This window comes from Coregonus lavaretus (genome assembly GCF_964263955.1).
Source record: "Coregonus lavaretus genome assembly, chromosome: 7".
In the NCBI taxonomy this organism is placed as follows: Eukaryota; Metazoa; Chordata; class Actinopteri; order Salmoniformes; family Salmonidae; genus Coregonus; species Coregonus lavaretus.
Genome location: NC_139994.1, coordinates 9,492,704 through 9,511,296, shown reverse-complemented (window position 1 = coordinate 9,511,296; position 18,593 = coordinate 9,492,704). Strand labels below are relative to the sequence as shown.

The 18,593-nt window shown below is 44.2% G+C and overlaps 1 protein-coding gene across 2 annotated transcripts in view; it reads left to right on the top strand.

Annotated features, from left to right (window-relative positions):
• Positions 1-18,593, top strand: part of LOC311132765 (cytoplasmic dynein 1 intermediate chain 1-like) — a gene marked incomplete at its 5' end in the record, with an annotated part of 85,925 nt that overhangs the window by 34,105 nt on the left and 33,227 nt on the right. For both annotated transcript variants that reach the window (XM_084166062.1, XM_084166061.1), the window contains 4 exons: positions 1,638-1,730; positions 5,717-5,882; positions 6,165-6,264; positions 6,782-6,907. In XM_084166062.1, the coding sequence (XP_084022188.1) occupies positions 1,638-1,730; positions 5,717-5,882; positions 6,165-6,264; positions 6,782-6,907 (485 nt within the window). The remainder of the gene's footprint in view (positions 1-1,637; positions 1,731-5,716; positions 5,883-6,164; positions 6,265-6,781; positions 6,908-18,593) is intronic.

Sequence of the window (18,593 nt, the reverse complement as noted above, 5' to 3'; positions counted from 1 at the left end):
TTTGCACGTTCGCAGCCACAGGTGTCTGATAGGGGGGCTTTTGGGGCCTCATTCTCACCATCTGTTTCCAGGGTGATGGGATGGGGGGAGGGGGTTACCAACACATGCCTGGAGGAGGGAGGGAGGGAGGGAGGGGAAGGGCGGCGGGCAGAGGGGGGAATGGGGGGACCAAGCAGGCCGCAGGAAGACTGGCAGGTGCTTGTGGATGTTAACCCCTCTGTTGCCCCCTTCACTGTGGGGGAGTCGGATAATTGCGAGGTTGGGGTGAGGGGGAGGGGGGGAGGGTCGTTGGATCTCAAGGTCAGAGGTCAGGACAGAGCCGAGAGCATGCACGCCACTCAGAGAGGCTGCTGTGTGTTAACTTCCTCTCTGATGAGGCCTGTGTGATGTAGGCCATGTGGGTCAAGGCCTGTGTGATGTAGGCCATGTGGGTCAAGGTCTGTGTGATGTAGGCCATGTGGGTCAAGGCCTGTGTGATGTAGGCCATGTGGGTCAAGGCCTGTGTGATGTAGGCCATGTGGGTCAAGGCCTGTGTGATGTAGGCCATGTGGGTCAAGGCCTGTGTGATGTAGGCCATGTGGGTCAAGGCCTGTGTGATGTAGGCCATGTGGGTCAAGGCCTGTGTGATGTAGGCCATGTGGGTCAAGGCCTGTGTGATGTAGGCCATGTGGGTCAAGGCCTGTGTGATGTAGGCCATGTGGGTCAAGGCCTGTGTGATAGGAGGGGAGTGGGCTTGGTCATGTTAATAATAATAATGTTGGGAGGGGAGTGGGCTTGGTCATGTTAATAATAATAATAATGTTGGGAGGGGAGTGGGCTTGGTCATGTTAATAATAATAATAATGTTGGGAGGGGAGTGGGCTTGGTCATGATACTAATAATCATGTTGGGAGGGGAGTGGGCTTGGTCATGTTAATAATAATCATGTTTCTGCAGGTGTTTTCCCAAAGTTCCGATAATACAACTGATGGAAATGACAGAAAAATCCTCCAACCTCAACGCAATTTACCTATACTGTAGCAGTATCAAATGCTGTGCAGGCTGTCCTGCCAAGCCGAATACACTTAATTGTGTGTATGTGTGTGTGTAGGAGGCCCATCCGGCCCTGAATGTCAGTTAGTCAGGTGGGCCAGGCCTGGGAATGATTAGATGGGATGGAGGGGTAGAGGTATAGAGGAGGGGGTTGTAGTACTTGGAACAGCTGCTGATTAACATGGCTGCTTGCTCTTTCTCTCTATCTCTCTCCCTCCCCCTTCCGCCCTCTCTCTCTCTCTCTCTCTCTCTCTCGCTCCCCCTTCCACCTCTCTCTCTCTCTCTCTCTCTCTCTCTCTCTCTCTCTCTCTCTCTCTCTCTCTCTCTCTCTCTCTCTCTCTCGCTCCCCCTTCCGACCTCTCTCTCTCTCTCTCTCTCTCTCTCTCTCTCTCTCTCTCTCTCTCTCTCTCTCTCTCTCTCTCCCACTTCCACCCTCTCTCTCTCTCGATCTCTATCTCTCTCTCCCCCTTCCGCCCTCTCTCTCTCTCTCTCTCTCTCTCTCTCTCTCTCTCTCTCTCTCTCTCTCTCTCTATCTCTTTCTCTCTCCCCCTCTCCCTCTCTCTCCCCCTTCCGCCCTCTCTACCCCTCTCTCTCTCTTTCTACAGAGGAGGAAGAAGAGGATGAAGAAATCACAGAGCTGAAGCCTGATCCAGAATCTGACCAGCAGGAGGAGGAGGACAGCAAGGAGATGAAAGAGGGTAAGAAGAGGGGGGATGAGAAGAGGGGGGATGAGAAGAGGGGGGATGAGAAGAGAGGGATGGGGTAGAATGAAATAGTTTACAGTACAGAAGGGGACAGATGAAAGGTGAAGTAATGGTAAGAAATACAATAGCTTCAGCTGGAGGGAGTGTCTGCATCTTAAATGGCACCCTATTCCCTAATGGGCCCTGGTCATAAGTAGTGCACTATATAGGGAATAGTGTGCCATTTGAGGGAGTTCAGGTGAGTTGAAGCACATAGGTCACACATATGTCAGAGAAGCATTTCTGAGACTGAACTCTCCAGTTCTCTCCACCAAATTGAGTTTAACCACCACCTTGGTTTGGGAAACAGTATAACAGAAACGGAACAGATTTAAATTAAAAACAAGTAAAAGTGATGGATCAATTAATCAATCAAATCTATTTATAAAGCATTTTTTACATCAACAGATGTCACAAAGTGCTTATACAGAAACCCAGCCTTAAACCCCAAAGACCAAGCAATGCAGATGTAGAAGCACGGTGGCTAGGAAAAACTCCCTAGAAAGGCAGGAACCTAGATAGAAACCTAGAGAGGAACCAGGCTCTGAGGGGTGGCCAGTCCTCTTCTGGCTGTGCTGGGTGGAGATTATAAGAGTACATGGCCATTAAGGCCAGATCGTTCTTGAAGACGTTCGAACGTTCATAGATGACCAGCAGGGTCAAAGAGAGAGAGAGAGTGAGATGGGAGAATTAGAGGGAGCATACTTAAGATCACACGGGACACCAGATAAGACATGAGAAATACACCAGATAGGACAGACTGACCCTAGCCCCCTAACAGATAGACTATTGTCAGGGAGAAATCCTCAGGCCAGCACCAGCCTTCTCTTCTCCCACATCGCCAGTCAAACTGTCACTAAACAAAGCCGTTGTAGCGTGAGTGAGCGGTCACTCGCGTGTGACCCCCGCTGGCGTATCGGATTCCAATCTCTGTGGCCGAGGTCCAGCTTATCGGCCCGTGGCACTGCGGGTCAGACCTGATTAAAAACGTGTCACTTGACCCCCTCTGGAGGACTTCAAAAAGAACGGAGGAGACTCGGGGGGGGGGTGACAACTGAGAGGGGGATGGCGAGGGATGGGGGGGGTGGGGGGGGACGCGGAGATGGCATTCTTTGTGAGGCAAAGCTGGTGCAAGGAGTAAATAACTTCACTAAAGGAGGGTAGAATGAGGCCCTGTTAAAACACACACAGATGTACACACATTATTACACACACACACACATTATTACACACATACATTATTACACACATACATTATTACACACATACATTATTACACACATACAGTGGGGGAAAAAAGTATTTAGTCAGCCACCAATTGTGCAAGTTCTCCCACTTAAAAAGATGAGAGAGGCCTGTAATTTTCATCATAGGTACACGTCAACTATGACAGACCTGTAACTTCTTCTTTAAGAGGCTCCTCTGTCTTCCACTCGTTACCTGTATTAATGGCACCTGTTTGAACTTGTTATCAGTATAAAAGACACCTGTCCACAACCTCACACAGTCACACTCCAAACTCCACTATGGCCAAGACCAAAGAGCTGTCAAAGGACACCAGAAACAAAATTGTAGACCTGCACCAGGCTGGGAAGACTGAATCTGCAATAGGTAAGCAGCTTGGTTTGAAGAAATCAACTGTGGGAGCAATTATTAGGAAATGGAAGACATACAAGACCACTGATAATCTCCCTCGATCTGGGGCTCCACGCAAGATCTCACCCCGTGGGGTCAAAATGATCACAAGAACGGTGAGCAAAAATCCCAGAACCACACGGGGGGACCTAGTGAATGACCTGCAGAGAGCTGGGACCAAAGTAACAAAGCCTACCATCAGTAACACACTACGCCGCCAGGGACTCAAATCCTGCAGTGCGAGACGTGTCCCCCTGCTTAAGCCAGTACATGTCCAGGCCCGTCTGAAGTTTGCTAGAGTGCATTTGGATGATCCAGAAGAGGATTGGGAGAATGTCATATGGTCAGATGAAACCAAAATATAACTTTTTGGTAAAAACTCAACTCGTCGTGTTTGGAGGACAAAGAATGCTGAGTTGCCTCCAAAGAACACCATACCTACTGTGAAGCATGGGGGTGGAAAAATCATGCTTTGGGGCTGTTTTTCTGCAAAGGGACCAGGACGACTGATCCGTGTAAAGGAAAGAATGAATGGGGCCATGTATCGTGAGATTTTGAGTGAAAACCTCCTTCCATCAGCAAGGGCATTGAAGATGAAACGTGGCTGGGTCTTTCAGCATGACAATGATCCCAAACACACCGCCCGGGCAACGAAGGAGTGGCTTCGTAAGAAGCATTTCAAGGTCCTGGAGTGGCCTAGCCAGTCTCCAGATCTCAACCCCATAGAAAATCTTTGGAGGGAGTTGAAAGTCCGTGTTGCCCAGCGACAGCCCCAAAACATCACTGCTCTAGAGGAGATCTGCATGGAGGAATGGGCCAAAATAGACTTACAGAAAACGTTTGACCTGTGTCATTGCCAACAAAGGGTATATAACAAAGTATTGAGAAACTTTTGTTATTGACCAAATACTTATTTTCCACCATAATTTGCAAATAAATTCATTAAAATTCCTTCTGGATTTTTTTTCTCATTTTGTCTGTCATAGTTGACGTGTACCTATGATGAAAATTACAGGCTCTCATCTTTTTAAGTGGGAGAACTTGCACAATTGGTGGCTGACTAAATACTTTTTTTCCCCACTGTACATTATTACACACACACACACACATCATTACATACATACATTATTACACACACATTATTACACACACATACATTATTACACACACACATCATTACACACACACACACTATTACACACACACATTATTACACACACATCTTATCACACACATGTTATTACACACACACATACATTATTACACACACACATACATTATTACACCCACACATCATTACACACACCCACACTATTACACACACACACACACATTATTACACACACACACACATTAATACACACACATACACTATTACACACACACATTATTACACACACATACATCATTACACACACACATTATTACACACACATTATTACACACACACACACATTATTACACTCACACATCATTACACACACACACACATTATTACACACACACACTATTACACACACACAGGGTCCCAGTCTAGCCTGACTTTGATCACTTCTTTGTCGTCCTTATGAGTTGTCAGAAACAGGACCAAGTGGGCTGAGATCAAAGAGTCAGCCCTCTAATGGGGACTGCATGGGGACAGACAGAGTGACATCACACAGAGGGACATCATAACCGGCCTGGCGTCTCGCTGGGCCCGGCCGTTATTACAGGGGAGGACTTCAGAGGACTTCAGTTTATTCTTATTTACCGAAGTTAATTACTTTGCAGCTGGTCATTTCCTATTTTGCAGACTATGATGTATGAGGAAGTTTATTGTAGCCAAGGCTTTCCTCTGTCCTTAATGGAAGTGATGTCAGTGATTTGGTGTTACGATCTAGATTATTGTTGTATGGTGTAGTAAAGTTATAGACAGAATGTGCAACCAGACTGTTGTCTTAGTGTGTGTGGAGTTTGAATCATGTTAATTTGGGTATACACTGTCGGTATTTAGTGCAAGTTCAGGGTAGTAGTTTGGGAATGGGTGGGTGTTTAAGATGACACGTGTATATTTGTATTTGTAAGTGTGTGTAGATGTGGATGTTTGTTTGTTTGTGTCTCAGGCCACCCCAGAGAGCTGTGTCTGGGTGGTGTGTGTCTCAGGCCACCCCAGAGAGCTGTGTCTGGGTGGTGTGTGTCTCTGCACATTGTTGTTTACCTATTTTGACTTCTCCCTGTGTGTGTGTGTGTGTGTGTGTGTGTGTGTGTGTGTGTGTGTGTGTGTGTGTGTGTGTGTGTGCCTGCCTTCATGCGTGTGTGTGTGTCAGGCTACCCCTGCAGGGAGCTGACAGAGGAAGAGAAGCAGCAGATCCTCAAATCGGAGGAGTTCCTCAGTTTCTTTGACTGCAGCATCAGAGTAATGGAGAGAGCCCTGGCCCAGGAATCAGACATCTTCTTCGACTACAGCGGACGAGACCTGGATGACAAGGAGGGGTACGAAATTGGAGTGTGTGTGGTGTTGTATATGTGTGTGTGTGTGTGTGTGTGTCTCTCTGTTGTGATGTCTGTAGAAGGAACATGGTATGTGTATGCATGTCTATGGGGCTGCTAATGGCCTCATGGAGTAATGCCTTTGGTGTCAATCAGAACATGACCTCTTTGTTCTTCAAACACATGCCCTCCTCATGATGTCATCGTCCTCTCAGAACCCCCATTTGACCTCATATACAATGACACCACCCAGTGACCTCTGACCCCTGTTTCTATTGGCCACAGGGACTTACAAGGCGGTTCCAGTCTGGCCCTCAGTAGGCTGTTCTATGACGAGCACTGGTCCAAACATCGAGTCATCACCTGTCTGGACTGGTCCCCTCAGGTAAGGACCGTTCCGGGGTGAAGTTTCCCCTTAGATACAGATCTAGCACCAGCTTCCCCTCCCACAATACTAACCTTAACAATTAGTGGGGGAAAAGCAGAACTGACCCAAGATCAGCATTTAGGTGCAACTTTACCACACCGTGTGTGTGTGTTTTGGGAGGGGTGCGTCATCACTGACTGGACAGTCGTTTGTATTTTAACTTCTGTACTCTCCATCCTCTTCCTCCTCTCCATCCTCTCCATCGTCTTCCTCCTCTTTCTCCTCTCCATCCTCTTCCTCCTCTCATCCTCTTCCTCATCTTCCTCCTCTCCATCCTCTTCCTCCTCTCTCTCCTCTTCCTCCTCTTCCTCCTCTCCATCCTCTTCCTCGTCTCCATCCTCTTCCTCCCCTGATCCTCATGTATCCTTCAATTTCCCCTCTCATTCCTCTGTTTCTTCTTTCTTTCCTTCCTCTCCTCTATCTCTCCATTTGATTTGATCTTGTCCTCTCTCCTCCCCCTCCTCTTCCTCCCCAGTACCCAGAGCTGTTGGTGGCGTCCTACAACAACAATGAGGATGCTCCTCATGAGCCAGATGGTGTGGCTCTGGTCTGGAACATGAAGTTTAACAAGAACACACCTGAGTATGTCTTCCACTGCCAGGTAAAATTAGACCCAGGTACACATCTATCAGATCTGTTGGGTACAGGACCATATTCACAAAGTATCTCAGAGTGCTGATCTAGAATCAGTTTTGCCTTTTAGATCATAATTCAATGGAGGGAGGGGACCTGATCCTAGATCAGTGCTCCTTCTCCGGGACGCTTTATAAATACGGGCTTAGATCTATATAACATTGAATTGTTCTCACTCAATGTGTTATACCGATATTGCATTTATGTGATTTATATATCTATATTACAGTACATTAATTGAACAACAGCTCTCTGATTTATAATTGTGTTTCGGGCACTGTCTCAACAGAGCCAAAATAAAAAAAGGTTCACAGCATATTTTCTTTTAACAATGTATCCTGCCAATATCTGAAAAAAGTGACGCTAATTCCCTACAGTTGATGAATGTTTTAATTGGCAGCCTGATACAAGTGGATGTGGGTAGAGCTAAAGTATTCTAAGGCTGCATCCCAAAAGGCTCCCTTTTCCTTAAATAGTGCACTACTTTTGGTCAGAAGTAATGCACTTTGGAGGGAATGATAGCGTGCAATTTGGGATGCAGCCTAAGACTAGTAGGTAATGTATATGGAACGCATCACTCCACCGCTTCAACAATGACGACACCAGAGATGAAAAATGAGGAGTAAAGTGATATTTAATTAAAGCAGTGAGTTCCTCAGGGGTTCCTGGGGTTTGGCCTACTTGGGCAGAACATGATATTACGGAACATGTCCTGCTCGCTCGCTGGCGAATAAAGAAATCCTGAGGTTTTGGTGCAGAAAATGCCTCTGGTTGGTCGTGACGTGTGTGTGTGTTTTTGGTTTTACAATCCTTGTGGGGATCAGAAGTCCTCACAAGGACAGTAAAACAAGAACAATTCTGACAAGTGGGGACACACGGTCCTCACAAGGAAAAAGGCTATTTTAGGCTTAGGGGTTTGGTTTAGGGTTACAATTAGGGTTAAGGTTAGAATTAGGATTAGGAGTTAGGGTTAGGGGTTAGGTTAGGGTTAGGTTTAGGGTTAGGGGTTAGGGAAAATAGGATTTTGAATGGAATCGATTGTCCCCTCAAGGATGGTAAAACAAACGTGTGTGCGTTTGCGCATGTGCGTGCGCATGTGTGTGTATTCACGTGCAAATTTTTGTGTGTCCGTGTGTGTCCATGTGTATGAGGGAGTGATGGGGAGCTTGGGAGGCGTCTTAGAGGGCCTACCCCACTCCCACGAGAGAGAGAGAGAGGGGGGGGATTCTAGAAACGTCTCCGTAATAAAAAGATGTGGCCTACCACTTCCTAATCCAGCAGGCCACATGTGTTCGCCCACCCACGAGGATCCTCCAATCGCATGTGCTGCTTGACTCTGTTTCCTATGCCCAGAGTCTACCTCATAAACACAAACACACACATACACACACACACGCACAGTATACACTTATTTACAAACAGTACATTGAAATAGTCACACGCACACACTGAGTTATAGTCTCACACACAGAGTTAAAGGCTCACACACAGTCACACACACACACACACTCATGCAAAGCCACACACACATGCACAGCCACCCACTCCCATACTGCAGACCAAAATATGCAATTTAGTAGATGCCTTAACAGACCACATACAGTGCAAATATTTCTGTAGGAATGGGTCGTATAAGTTGTGTGCCATAATAGATTGTAAAGAACACCATTATCCCCCAGCTTTATTCGGCTACTATTATTCATGTTGGTTCTGAAATGCATGTAGTCTGCTGTATATATTGCAGTGTTACAGCTACAAGGATTACTGGAGTCCGTTTGTATTTACAAGTGGTTGATGTCCATATTGTAGTCTGAAAGCTGGGTTTCTATAGCATAATGATGTCCATATTGTAGTCTGAAAGCTGGGTTTCTATAGTGTAATGATGTCCATATTGTAATCTGAAAGTTGGGTTTCTATAGCATAATGATGTCCATAAAGCTGGGTTTCTATAGCGTAATGATGTCCATAAAGCTGGGTTTCTATAGCGTAATGATGTCCATATTGTAGTCTGAAAGCTGGGTTTCTATAGTGTAATGATGTCCATATTGTAGTCTGAAAGCTGGGTTTCTATAGCATAATGATGTCCATATTGTAGTCTGAAAGCTGGGTTTCTATAGCATAATGATGTCCATATTGTAGTCTCAAAGCTGGGTTTCTATAGCATAATGATGTCCATATTGTAGTCTCAAAGTTGGGTTTCTATAGCATAATGATGTCCATATTGTAGTCTGAAAGCTGGGTTTCTATAGCATAATGATGTCCATATTGTAGTCTGAAAGCTGGGTTTCTATAGCATAATGATGTCCATAAAGCTGGGTTTCTATAGCATAATGATGTCCATAAAGCTGGGTTTCTATAGCATAATGATGTCCATATTGTAGTCTGAAAGCTGGGTTTCTATAGCATAATGATGTCCATAAAGCTGGGTTTCTATAGCATAATGATGTCCATATTGTAGTCTGAAAGCTGGGTTTCTATAGCATAATGATGTCCATATTGTAGTCTGAAAGCTGGGTTTCTATAGTGTAATGATGTCCATATTGTAGTCTGAAAGCTGGGTTTCTATAGCATAATGATGTCCATAAAGCTGGGTTTCTATAGCGTAATGATGTCCATATTGTAGTCTGAAAGCTGGGTTTCTATAGCATAATGATGTCCATATTGTAGTCTGAAAGCTGGGTTTCTATAGCGTAATGATGTCCATATTGTAGTCTCAAAGCTGGGTTTCTATAGCGTAATGATGTCCATAAAGCTGGGTTTCTATAGCGTAATGATGTCCATAAAGCTGGGTTTCTATAGCGTAATGATGTCCATAAAGTTGGGTTTCTATAGCGTAATGATGTCCATAAAGCTGGGTTTCTATAGCATAATGATGTCCATATTGTAGTCTGAAAGCTGGGTTTCTATAGCATAATGATGTCCATATTGTAGTCTGAAAGCTGGGTTTCTATGGTGTAATGATGTCCATATTGTAGTCTGAAAGCTGGGTTTCTATAGCATAATGATGTCCATAAAGCTGGTTTCTATAGCATAATGATGTCCATATTGTAGTCTGAAAGCTGGGTTTCTATAGCGTAATGATGTCCATATTGTAGTCTGAAAGCTGGGTTTCTATAGCATAATGATGTCCATATTGTAGTCTGAAAGCTGGGTTTCTATAGCATAATGATTGGGTTTCTATAGCACAATAATGTCCATATTGTAGTCTGAAAGCTGGGTTTCTATAGCGTAATGATGTCCATATTGTAGTCTGAAAGCTGGGTTTCTATAGCATAATGATGTCCATATTGTAGTCTCAAAGCTGGGTTTCTATAGCGTAATGATGTCCATAAAGCTGGGTTTCTATAGCGTAATGATGTCCATATTGTAGTCTGAAAGCTGGGTTCCTATAGCATAATGATGTCCATATTGTAGTCTGAAAGCTGGGTTTCTATAGCGTAATGATGTCCATATTGTAGTCTGAAAGCTGGGTTTCTATAGCGTAATGATGTCCATATTGTAGTCTGAAAGCTGGGTTTCTATAGCATAATGATGTGTGTATATTGTCACTGTGACGAAACAGGAGACATTTGGCATCGGAAGCTGTGTGAGGAGTTGACAACAACCATAGATAAAGTTTATGTCATTACAGTTCAACATTTTACTACTTAATAGTTGGTTCCTCACCCTGAATTTAGTATAGATATGAACTGATGATACAGTAATTCTCTGATACACACTCACTCACATGCATGCACACACACACACTCACTCACATACACAAAGGCACGCACACACACTCACCCGCACGCACGCACGCACACACACACACAGACAGACACACACACACACCTCTCCCATGAGAGGGGTCTCTTTGGGTGACTGAGTGGTGCTGCTGGGAAGATGTGTGGTGGATGAAATGATAGCAGAATGGCAGCTCCCAGGCTCTCTTGTGTCAGTCAGTATGAGTGTGGCCTGGGGCTGTGCCATGCTCTTTCATGAGGAGGGGAAGAAAAAACACAGAATGAATGAGAGAAATAAATAAATAAAAGAGAGAGAGAGAAGGAAGGAAGGAAGGAGGAGTCAATCTCCCATCACTTGGCACGGGGCTCCCTCGCTTTTCTCACTGGAGAGGGATGAAAGGAGACAGGAGTGGTCGGGAGAAGAGATATATTTTTTCGCTCCGGGGTCTATTACAAACAGAGGTGCTCCTTTCTAGTTATCCGCGGATCAGATGGATCTTAATGTGCGAGCATGTTCAGCCGTTTAACCCCCAAACCACAGCCTCCCTTTCTTTTCTCTCTCTCTCTCTCTCTTCTCATCTTCCTGAGGTATACGGAAGGCATGCGATCTGCACCGCATACACTCATCCTCTCTCGGCCTCTCTTCAATCACACACGCGCAGCTCTGCCAGGGCTCTGCCAGGGCTCTGCCAGGGCTCTGTTAGGACAACATTTCTAAAAACCTGTTTTTACTTTGTCATTATGGGGTATTGTGTGTAGATTGATAAGGAGAAAATTATTTAATCCATTTTAGAATAAAGCTGTAACATAACAAAATGTAGAAGAAGTCAAGGGGTCTGAATACTTTCCGAATGCACTGTTTTTCATTCTGGGGTGGTTGAAATAATGTTGAATTTCATATTTCAGAGAGTAAAATGGTTTGTTTGAATCATCGTCATCGTTTCAACGTCATGCCATCAACCTAAATATGGAGGTATATTGAAATAAAATGTCAAGCCATAGTCCAAAGATTGTTGCCTGAACAGTGACTCCTACTGGTACACGAGGGGTAATGCACTTCAGGGAGAACAAGTCTACCATCCAGATGCCTACAGTACCTCTATGTACCCTGCTTAGCTTTTTTAAACAAGCTGTGTACGATTCAGCTAAGCTAACATGTCAACACATTTAGACATTGATCAGCTTCCATACTCATGTGTGTAGACTACCTAAATAACATTCAATAGTTGAAAGGAACTCCTCTAACTTTTCTTCCACGGTCTGTATGTGAAAGTCAATTTGGTGTGAGGTTGGGTTTTGTAGGCTACATTGACATCTGATTTGCTCCAAGTACACCATTCCCACTGGGCAAAATCTGGTTGAATCAACGTTTTTTCCAATGCAATTTCAACCCCAAAATGTAATGTGATGATGTTGAATCAAAACTGAATGGATTTGCAAAATGTCATCAATTTAATGACATTTCGTCTTCTTTTACCCAACTTTTAACCTAAATCCAATGACATGGTGAAATTAGTTGTTGATTTCACGTTAAATTCACATGAGTTGACAACTCAACCAAATGTAAATCAAAACTAGATGAAGTTGAAATGAAGTCTGTGCCCAGTGGGTCATTTCATCTTGTAGCTAGGTACTATAATTCGTCCATGGTGGATTGGATCTTTGGAAGTTTAGAAGTAATTACTATTAGCGCTATGAATACGATACCAAATTCATGTTATTAATAATAAACTTTTACCTTTGGATATTGTCATTACTTTGAAACAATGTTGATTCAACCAGTGTGTGCCCAGCAGAGGAAGCGGAGTGGAGCTGGAGTGGAGCTGGAGTGGAGCGAGGAGTGGAGCGAGGAGTGGAGCGAGGATTGGAGCGTGCCCATTTGACTGGAACTTGGAGCGAGTTTCCCAAAGGTTGGAGCATCGGCCTTCTCGGCCGCTCCAATTTTGCTCCAGTAGCTCTCATTGTGAGGGGGTTGATGTGAATGATACTGGGGCTACATTGTGAGGGGTTTGATGTGAATGATACTGGGGCTACATTGTGAAGGGTTTGATGTGAATGATACTGGGGTGGTAGGCATGCTGTCCTCTTCTCACAGCCCCGTCGGTGGACCCATCATTGGCCCAAACCCCGGTTGCTCTAGTAACATCACACGACCCTCTCAAGTGGGCTGGGTCACGCCACATCAATGGCACGCCCCAAAAACCTCACCCGCACCCCTCAGCCCGCCTGCACCCCCGCTGACACTGTCAGCTCCCATCCCACTCAGCCATATTTTTATTAATATCTCTAGGTTTCTTTTACACACCATGGCTCGCTGTGACCTGATCCCCGTGCCAGAGGGTTGGGATAGCAGGCCTGGTTTAGAGGGAGAGAGGGGAGGGGAGGGGAGGGGGGGAGAGAGAGAAGAGGTATTCATAGGTTTTCTGGAGAGATTCCCACTCCAAATTATAGTGGCGGATGAAGTTGCATTTGCTCATAAAGCTTACTGGAGAAATCCTATAAAAGCCACTGTGAGCTTTGTGAGAGGAAGGGCAAAGACCCTGTGTCTGTGGGTTTTTTATGATAGACTTGTATAATAAGACATTCTTTCAACAGCTAACTAGAGATTCTACCTCCATTATGGTGAATTTGTCTTGTTCCCTGCATTCTTTGCTGTTCACAATCTGATCGGTAGAGGAAAATGGCAAAGCTAGGTAGATGAACATTTTAAGACTTACTTAGCAGTCTATCATTGTGTCAAAGCCGTTTTTCTAATCATGCTGTATCAATTCAATAGGAATTATCACTAGAATAATATTTTGTAAAAAAAAATATATATGTTTAAATCAATTTACGGCACTTCTCCTATGTCGATATGACTAAGGTCACTGTCACTGAAAATTGATGAAGAAGAAGAGCTGAAAAGGAAAGAAAGGCTGCTTGTATTCACAGAGCCTCCTTTTCTTTATTTGATGAAACAGAGATATGGTATTACACCGGCTATGCCAGAGACCACAGAGTGACAAAATCTGCGGGGTGTCGTAAAAAAGACAGGCCGAGAAATAGAGAGGGAGCGAGGGATGCCAAGAGAAGAGGGTTCAGCCCATCTGGTCCTCATAAACCCTGCTGAAAACCAGATGAGTGTGGTGGTGCAGCGAGAGGAGAAGAGGAGAATATACTGTCTGTTACTAAGTCATCTATCCCCCTCTCTTCTCCTCCTCCTCCCTCCCTCCCTTCCCAACCCAAACTCCAGGAGCATTTTTCACCCGAGAAAGAGGAAGGCAACAAAGGAGGGAGTGTTCGTTCCTCTCTTCCATAATCCCTTGCTTCATGCCATATTTTATCATGGGTTAGCCTTGTGTATTATTCTGTACAGAACACTTCCTATTAATATAATAGGCTCTGTCACAAGCACTTAACTTTCTGAGTTGATTTTAAAACGTTGCCTTGGGGAAGGAAAACCCCTGTGCTTTTGCTCTGTAGGTGCTGGGCCCTCGGCTTGAGTTTTACCATTGCGTTTCAATTAAGATTCAATGCAGAGAAATGTATTTCACTGGTGTTTTTCAGTGAAGCTGTCAGTTTAAACATCAGTTTGGTTGTGGCCTACCGATAGATGACTTTGCAGGACCTGAACGGACCTTTAGAAAGAGGAGAAATGGTCTCAGAGCTACTTAACTTTGGATATTAATGTCAGAGTTGGTAAAGGAAAAGTATATTATTGAGATACGATCATAATACAGACAGTGGTTTTTATATGGGACGCTTTAGACAGGTGCTGCAAAGGCCTATATGTACTTATCCACTTTGTTTCAAAGGTGCTCATTGGAATTAGATCTTAGGGCTCAAACTAACCAAACCCACATTTCAGTATTCATTCAGTTGCATAAAAACATACAGTAACTACTTTCCTATAGTCAAATGTTTTTACATATTGATTTGGGTACTGTAAAAATAACAGGTTGATTCCGCTGAATGTGTGCGCACAGGCAGTAGTTGTGTAAACAAAGATTGAATCAGCCTCTAATATCACTGTCTGCCTCTAATATCACTGTCTGCATCCAAAGTGGCACCCTATTCCCTATATAGCGCACTACTTTCGACCAAGGCCCATAGAGCTCTGGTCAAAAGTAGTGCACTATATAGGGAATAGGGTGCAGTTTGGGACGCAGCCTCTGTCTTATATTAACTTATCTGTTAATAACACAACATGACATCTGAATGGGGAATTACTTTAATGTATCAACCAATTCCCTCTGGGCAGAAGTCATAAATAGTTTTATGGGGACAAGTTGAAGTAATGTTCAGTAGCTGATGATATACAGTCAGTCATTGTAATTCACGACCATACGTGTTGATATATGACAACTGAATAAGGGATAAAGCTTTTATGTAGCGCCCAGTTCATTTCTGGCAGACGTCGCAAACTGCACTATAGGGATAAACAGCGCTGATGTCAGAAGCCCATTCAGTAGGTCTACAGACAAAGATAGTGGTGAAACTTTAAAAGACTGGGAATTCTGAATTTAGTTAAAGGATTTCTCCACTTTAGATGAAGCGCCTGATAGGGTCAGAAGTCTGCGGAACATATGGAGTGAATATCCACTCTTTTTCATATCTTTGTTTTCTGTCGTTACTATTAAGCTTAGTGATTTATTAGCGAAGATAAATCTGGCAAGGAGAGTAACATAACATCAAGTCATATTGCGAGCGGGGGATCTTCCAGACGTTTATAGAACAGAATAATTGATGACTTCTAATAATGAGATAGAAGATTAAAGTTAGTATTTATCATGGTTATTACATTAACTCAGAGAGATGGATGTTTGAAGGGTACTGGTATTATACCTCAACCTCATTCTAGGAGAAATGAACGTGCTTGTCTTAGTCAAAGCCAGGTTTCTCCTATTTCACCACGATTCTTCAAAGTCATGTGGTAATAATTTGCGGTAAATACATTCATTTCTCTTAAGTCTCTTTATAACAATCTATCGTATAACTTACATCTCTTTCCAGAGGAAAAGTTTGATCAAATGAAGACACTAATAAAGAGTATGCAACTTAGATTTCTAGTTTTTACTCTTACATGCATTAGTAGTGTACATTGAAAATGCCTTTTTCGCTTGCTCTTTCCCACCAATGCAGTAGTACTATAAAAAATCTAGAACAAAAACAAATGAGAAATAGAAATAAGAAGAACACAAGAAAGTAAGTAAGCTATATACAGGGTCAGATCCAGGGTCAGTAGCTATATACAGGGTCAGATCCAGGGTCAGTAGCTATATGCAGGATCAGTTCCAGGGTCAGTAGCTATATACAGGATCAGATCCAGGGTCAGTAGCTATATACAGGATCAGATCCAGGGTCAGTAGCTATATGCAGGATCAGTTCCAGGGTCAGTAGCTATATACAGGATCAGATCCAGGGTCAGTAGCTATATACAGGGTCAGATCCAGGGTCAGTAGCTATATACAGGATCAGATCCAGGGTCAGTAGCTATATACAGGATCAGATCCAGGGTCAGTAAGCTATATACAGGGTCAGTTCCAGGGTCAGTGCCAAAACTATATTTACGATGGGACACTGGAGTGGTAGGGTTAGATATAGGGGTAAGGTGACTAGGCATCAGGATATATGATAAACAGAGTAGCAGCAGCATATACACTGAGTGTACAAAACATTAAAACAATCTTCCTAATATTGAGTTTCACCCCCTTTTGCCCTCAGAACAGCTTCAATTCGTCGGGCAATGGACTCTACAAGGTGTCGAAAGCGTTCCACAAGGATGCTGGCCCATGTTGACTCCAATGCTTCCCACAGTTGTGTCAAATTGGCTGGATGTCCTTTTGGTGGAGGACCATTCTTGATACACACGGGAAACTGTTGAGCATAAAAAACCCAGCAGCGTTGCAGTTCTTGACACAAACCGGTGCGCCTGGCATCTACTATCATACCCCGTTCAAAGGCACTTAAATATTTTGTCTTGCCCATTCACCCTCTGAATGGCACACATACACAATCCATGTCTCAATTGTCTCAAGGCTTAAAAATCCTTCTTTAACATGTCTCCTCCCCTTCATCTACACTGATTGAAGTGGATTTAGCAAGTGACATCAATAAGGGATCATCATAGCTTTCACCTGGTCAGTCTATTTCATGGAAAGAGCGGGTGTTCTTAATGTTTTGTACACTCAGTGTATGATGATTGTGTGATGAGTGTGTGTGCGTGTGTAGAGTCAGTATGAATGTGTTGTGCGTGTTGTGTGTTGGAGTGTCAGTGTGAGTGTGTGTGTGAGTGAGTGTGTAGAATGTGCATAGAGACAATAAAATACAAGGGTCAACTCAGATAGTCTGTGTAGCCATTTTGTTAGCTATTTAGCAGTCTTATGGCATGGAGGTAGAAGCTGTTCAGGAGCCTGTTGGTGTCAGACTTGATGGTCCGGTACCGCTTGCTGTTTAGAAGCAGAGAGAACAGATTCTTTAACAATTTTCCGGGCCTTCCTTTCACACAGCCTGGTATAGAGGTCCTGGATGGCAGGGAGCTCGGCCCCAGTGATGTACTGGGCTGTCGGCACCACACTCTGTAGTGCCATGCCATTCGAGTGCAGAGCAGTTGCCATACCAAGCAGTGATGCAGCCAGTGAAGATGCTCTCAATGGTGCAGCTATAAAACTTTCTGAGGATTTGAGGGACTATGCTAAATCTTTTCAACCTCCTTCACGACTGTTTGCATGTGTGTGGACCATTTTAAGTCCTTAGGGATTTGGACACTGAGGATCTTGAAGCTTTCGACTGACCCACTCCCCTCCATTTGTTGTTGATGAAGAGGCATACCCCTCCCTCTCTCGATTTCCCTGAATCCAATGTCCTGTCTGCTCGGTGAATGGAGAATCCATTGAGTTGGATAGCCATGGGGGGTACCTTGTCCAAAAGCCATGTTCCAGAAAAGCAGAGAATATTGCAGTTACGAGAGTCCCGTTAATAGCAAATCCGCAATTGGAGATAATCTATTTTATTATCAAGAGACTGAACATTGGCCTATAGAATGGAGGGAAGAGGTGGACGGTTTTCCCTTCACCTTAATCTCGCCAGGGCTCCCCCTCTTCTGCCTCTTTTTCACCTGTGTTTCCTCTTCGGTAGCCTGAAGATTTAGTCTGAATTACACAAAGAGCCCAGGCAGATGAGTTGAAGTCGAATTTGAAGCCAGAATTGAGGTTAGTAACTGCCGATCTGATGTTCAAAAGTTATTGTCTATTATAGGAGATGATAGCGGATAAAAGCCATACAGTACGGCGCCATTTTAACAGGTGCATTTGATAAGGCTGGGGGTCTGCTCTGGGGCTAAGTTCTCCTCTCCTTTGGGGTTGGTTTTGGGTTACTCTCCTTCATTAGTCCTCTGATGAATGTCTTGGTAGGGGAGTAGAGGAGTGGTGATCCTCTTGTTGTGGTGATCCCACCGGGCCGGGCGTTCATTATCATTATCCCTGTAATGAAGCAGCCCTGTCTGAGGAGCGTGGAGCGTGGCCCTGACGGCAGGCCCAACCACAGACAGCCACAGGGTCAAAGGTCAGGCCCGGGGCCTCTAATGCGCTGATTGAAATAGCTGCCTGACGTACATCTACTGCACGTCAGAGATGGTGCTTAAGGGTTGAGGGCTAGCTTAGCGAAGTTAGCATTTAGGAACATGTGAGGGCTATATTAAAGAGGCAATCTGGGATTCAAACAACAACAAACCTATATGTCATTAATTTAAAAGTAAAAAAATAGATGTAACAATCGCAGAATGCCCCTTTAATGCCAAGAGAGAAGACCAATTTAGTTTAGATGGGTGAAGAAAAAATCTCACTAAAAGAAGTGTATGTATGTGAGTGAGGGAGGGACAGATATGTCATAAGTGTTGAGTGAGAGAGTTAGCATTATATTAGCCTTGTGTTCCACGCTCCTAGGCTTTCCTAC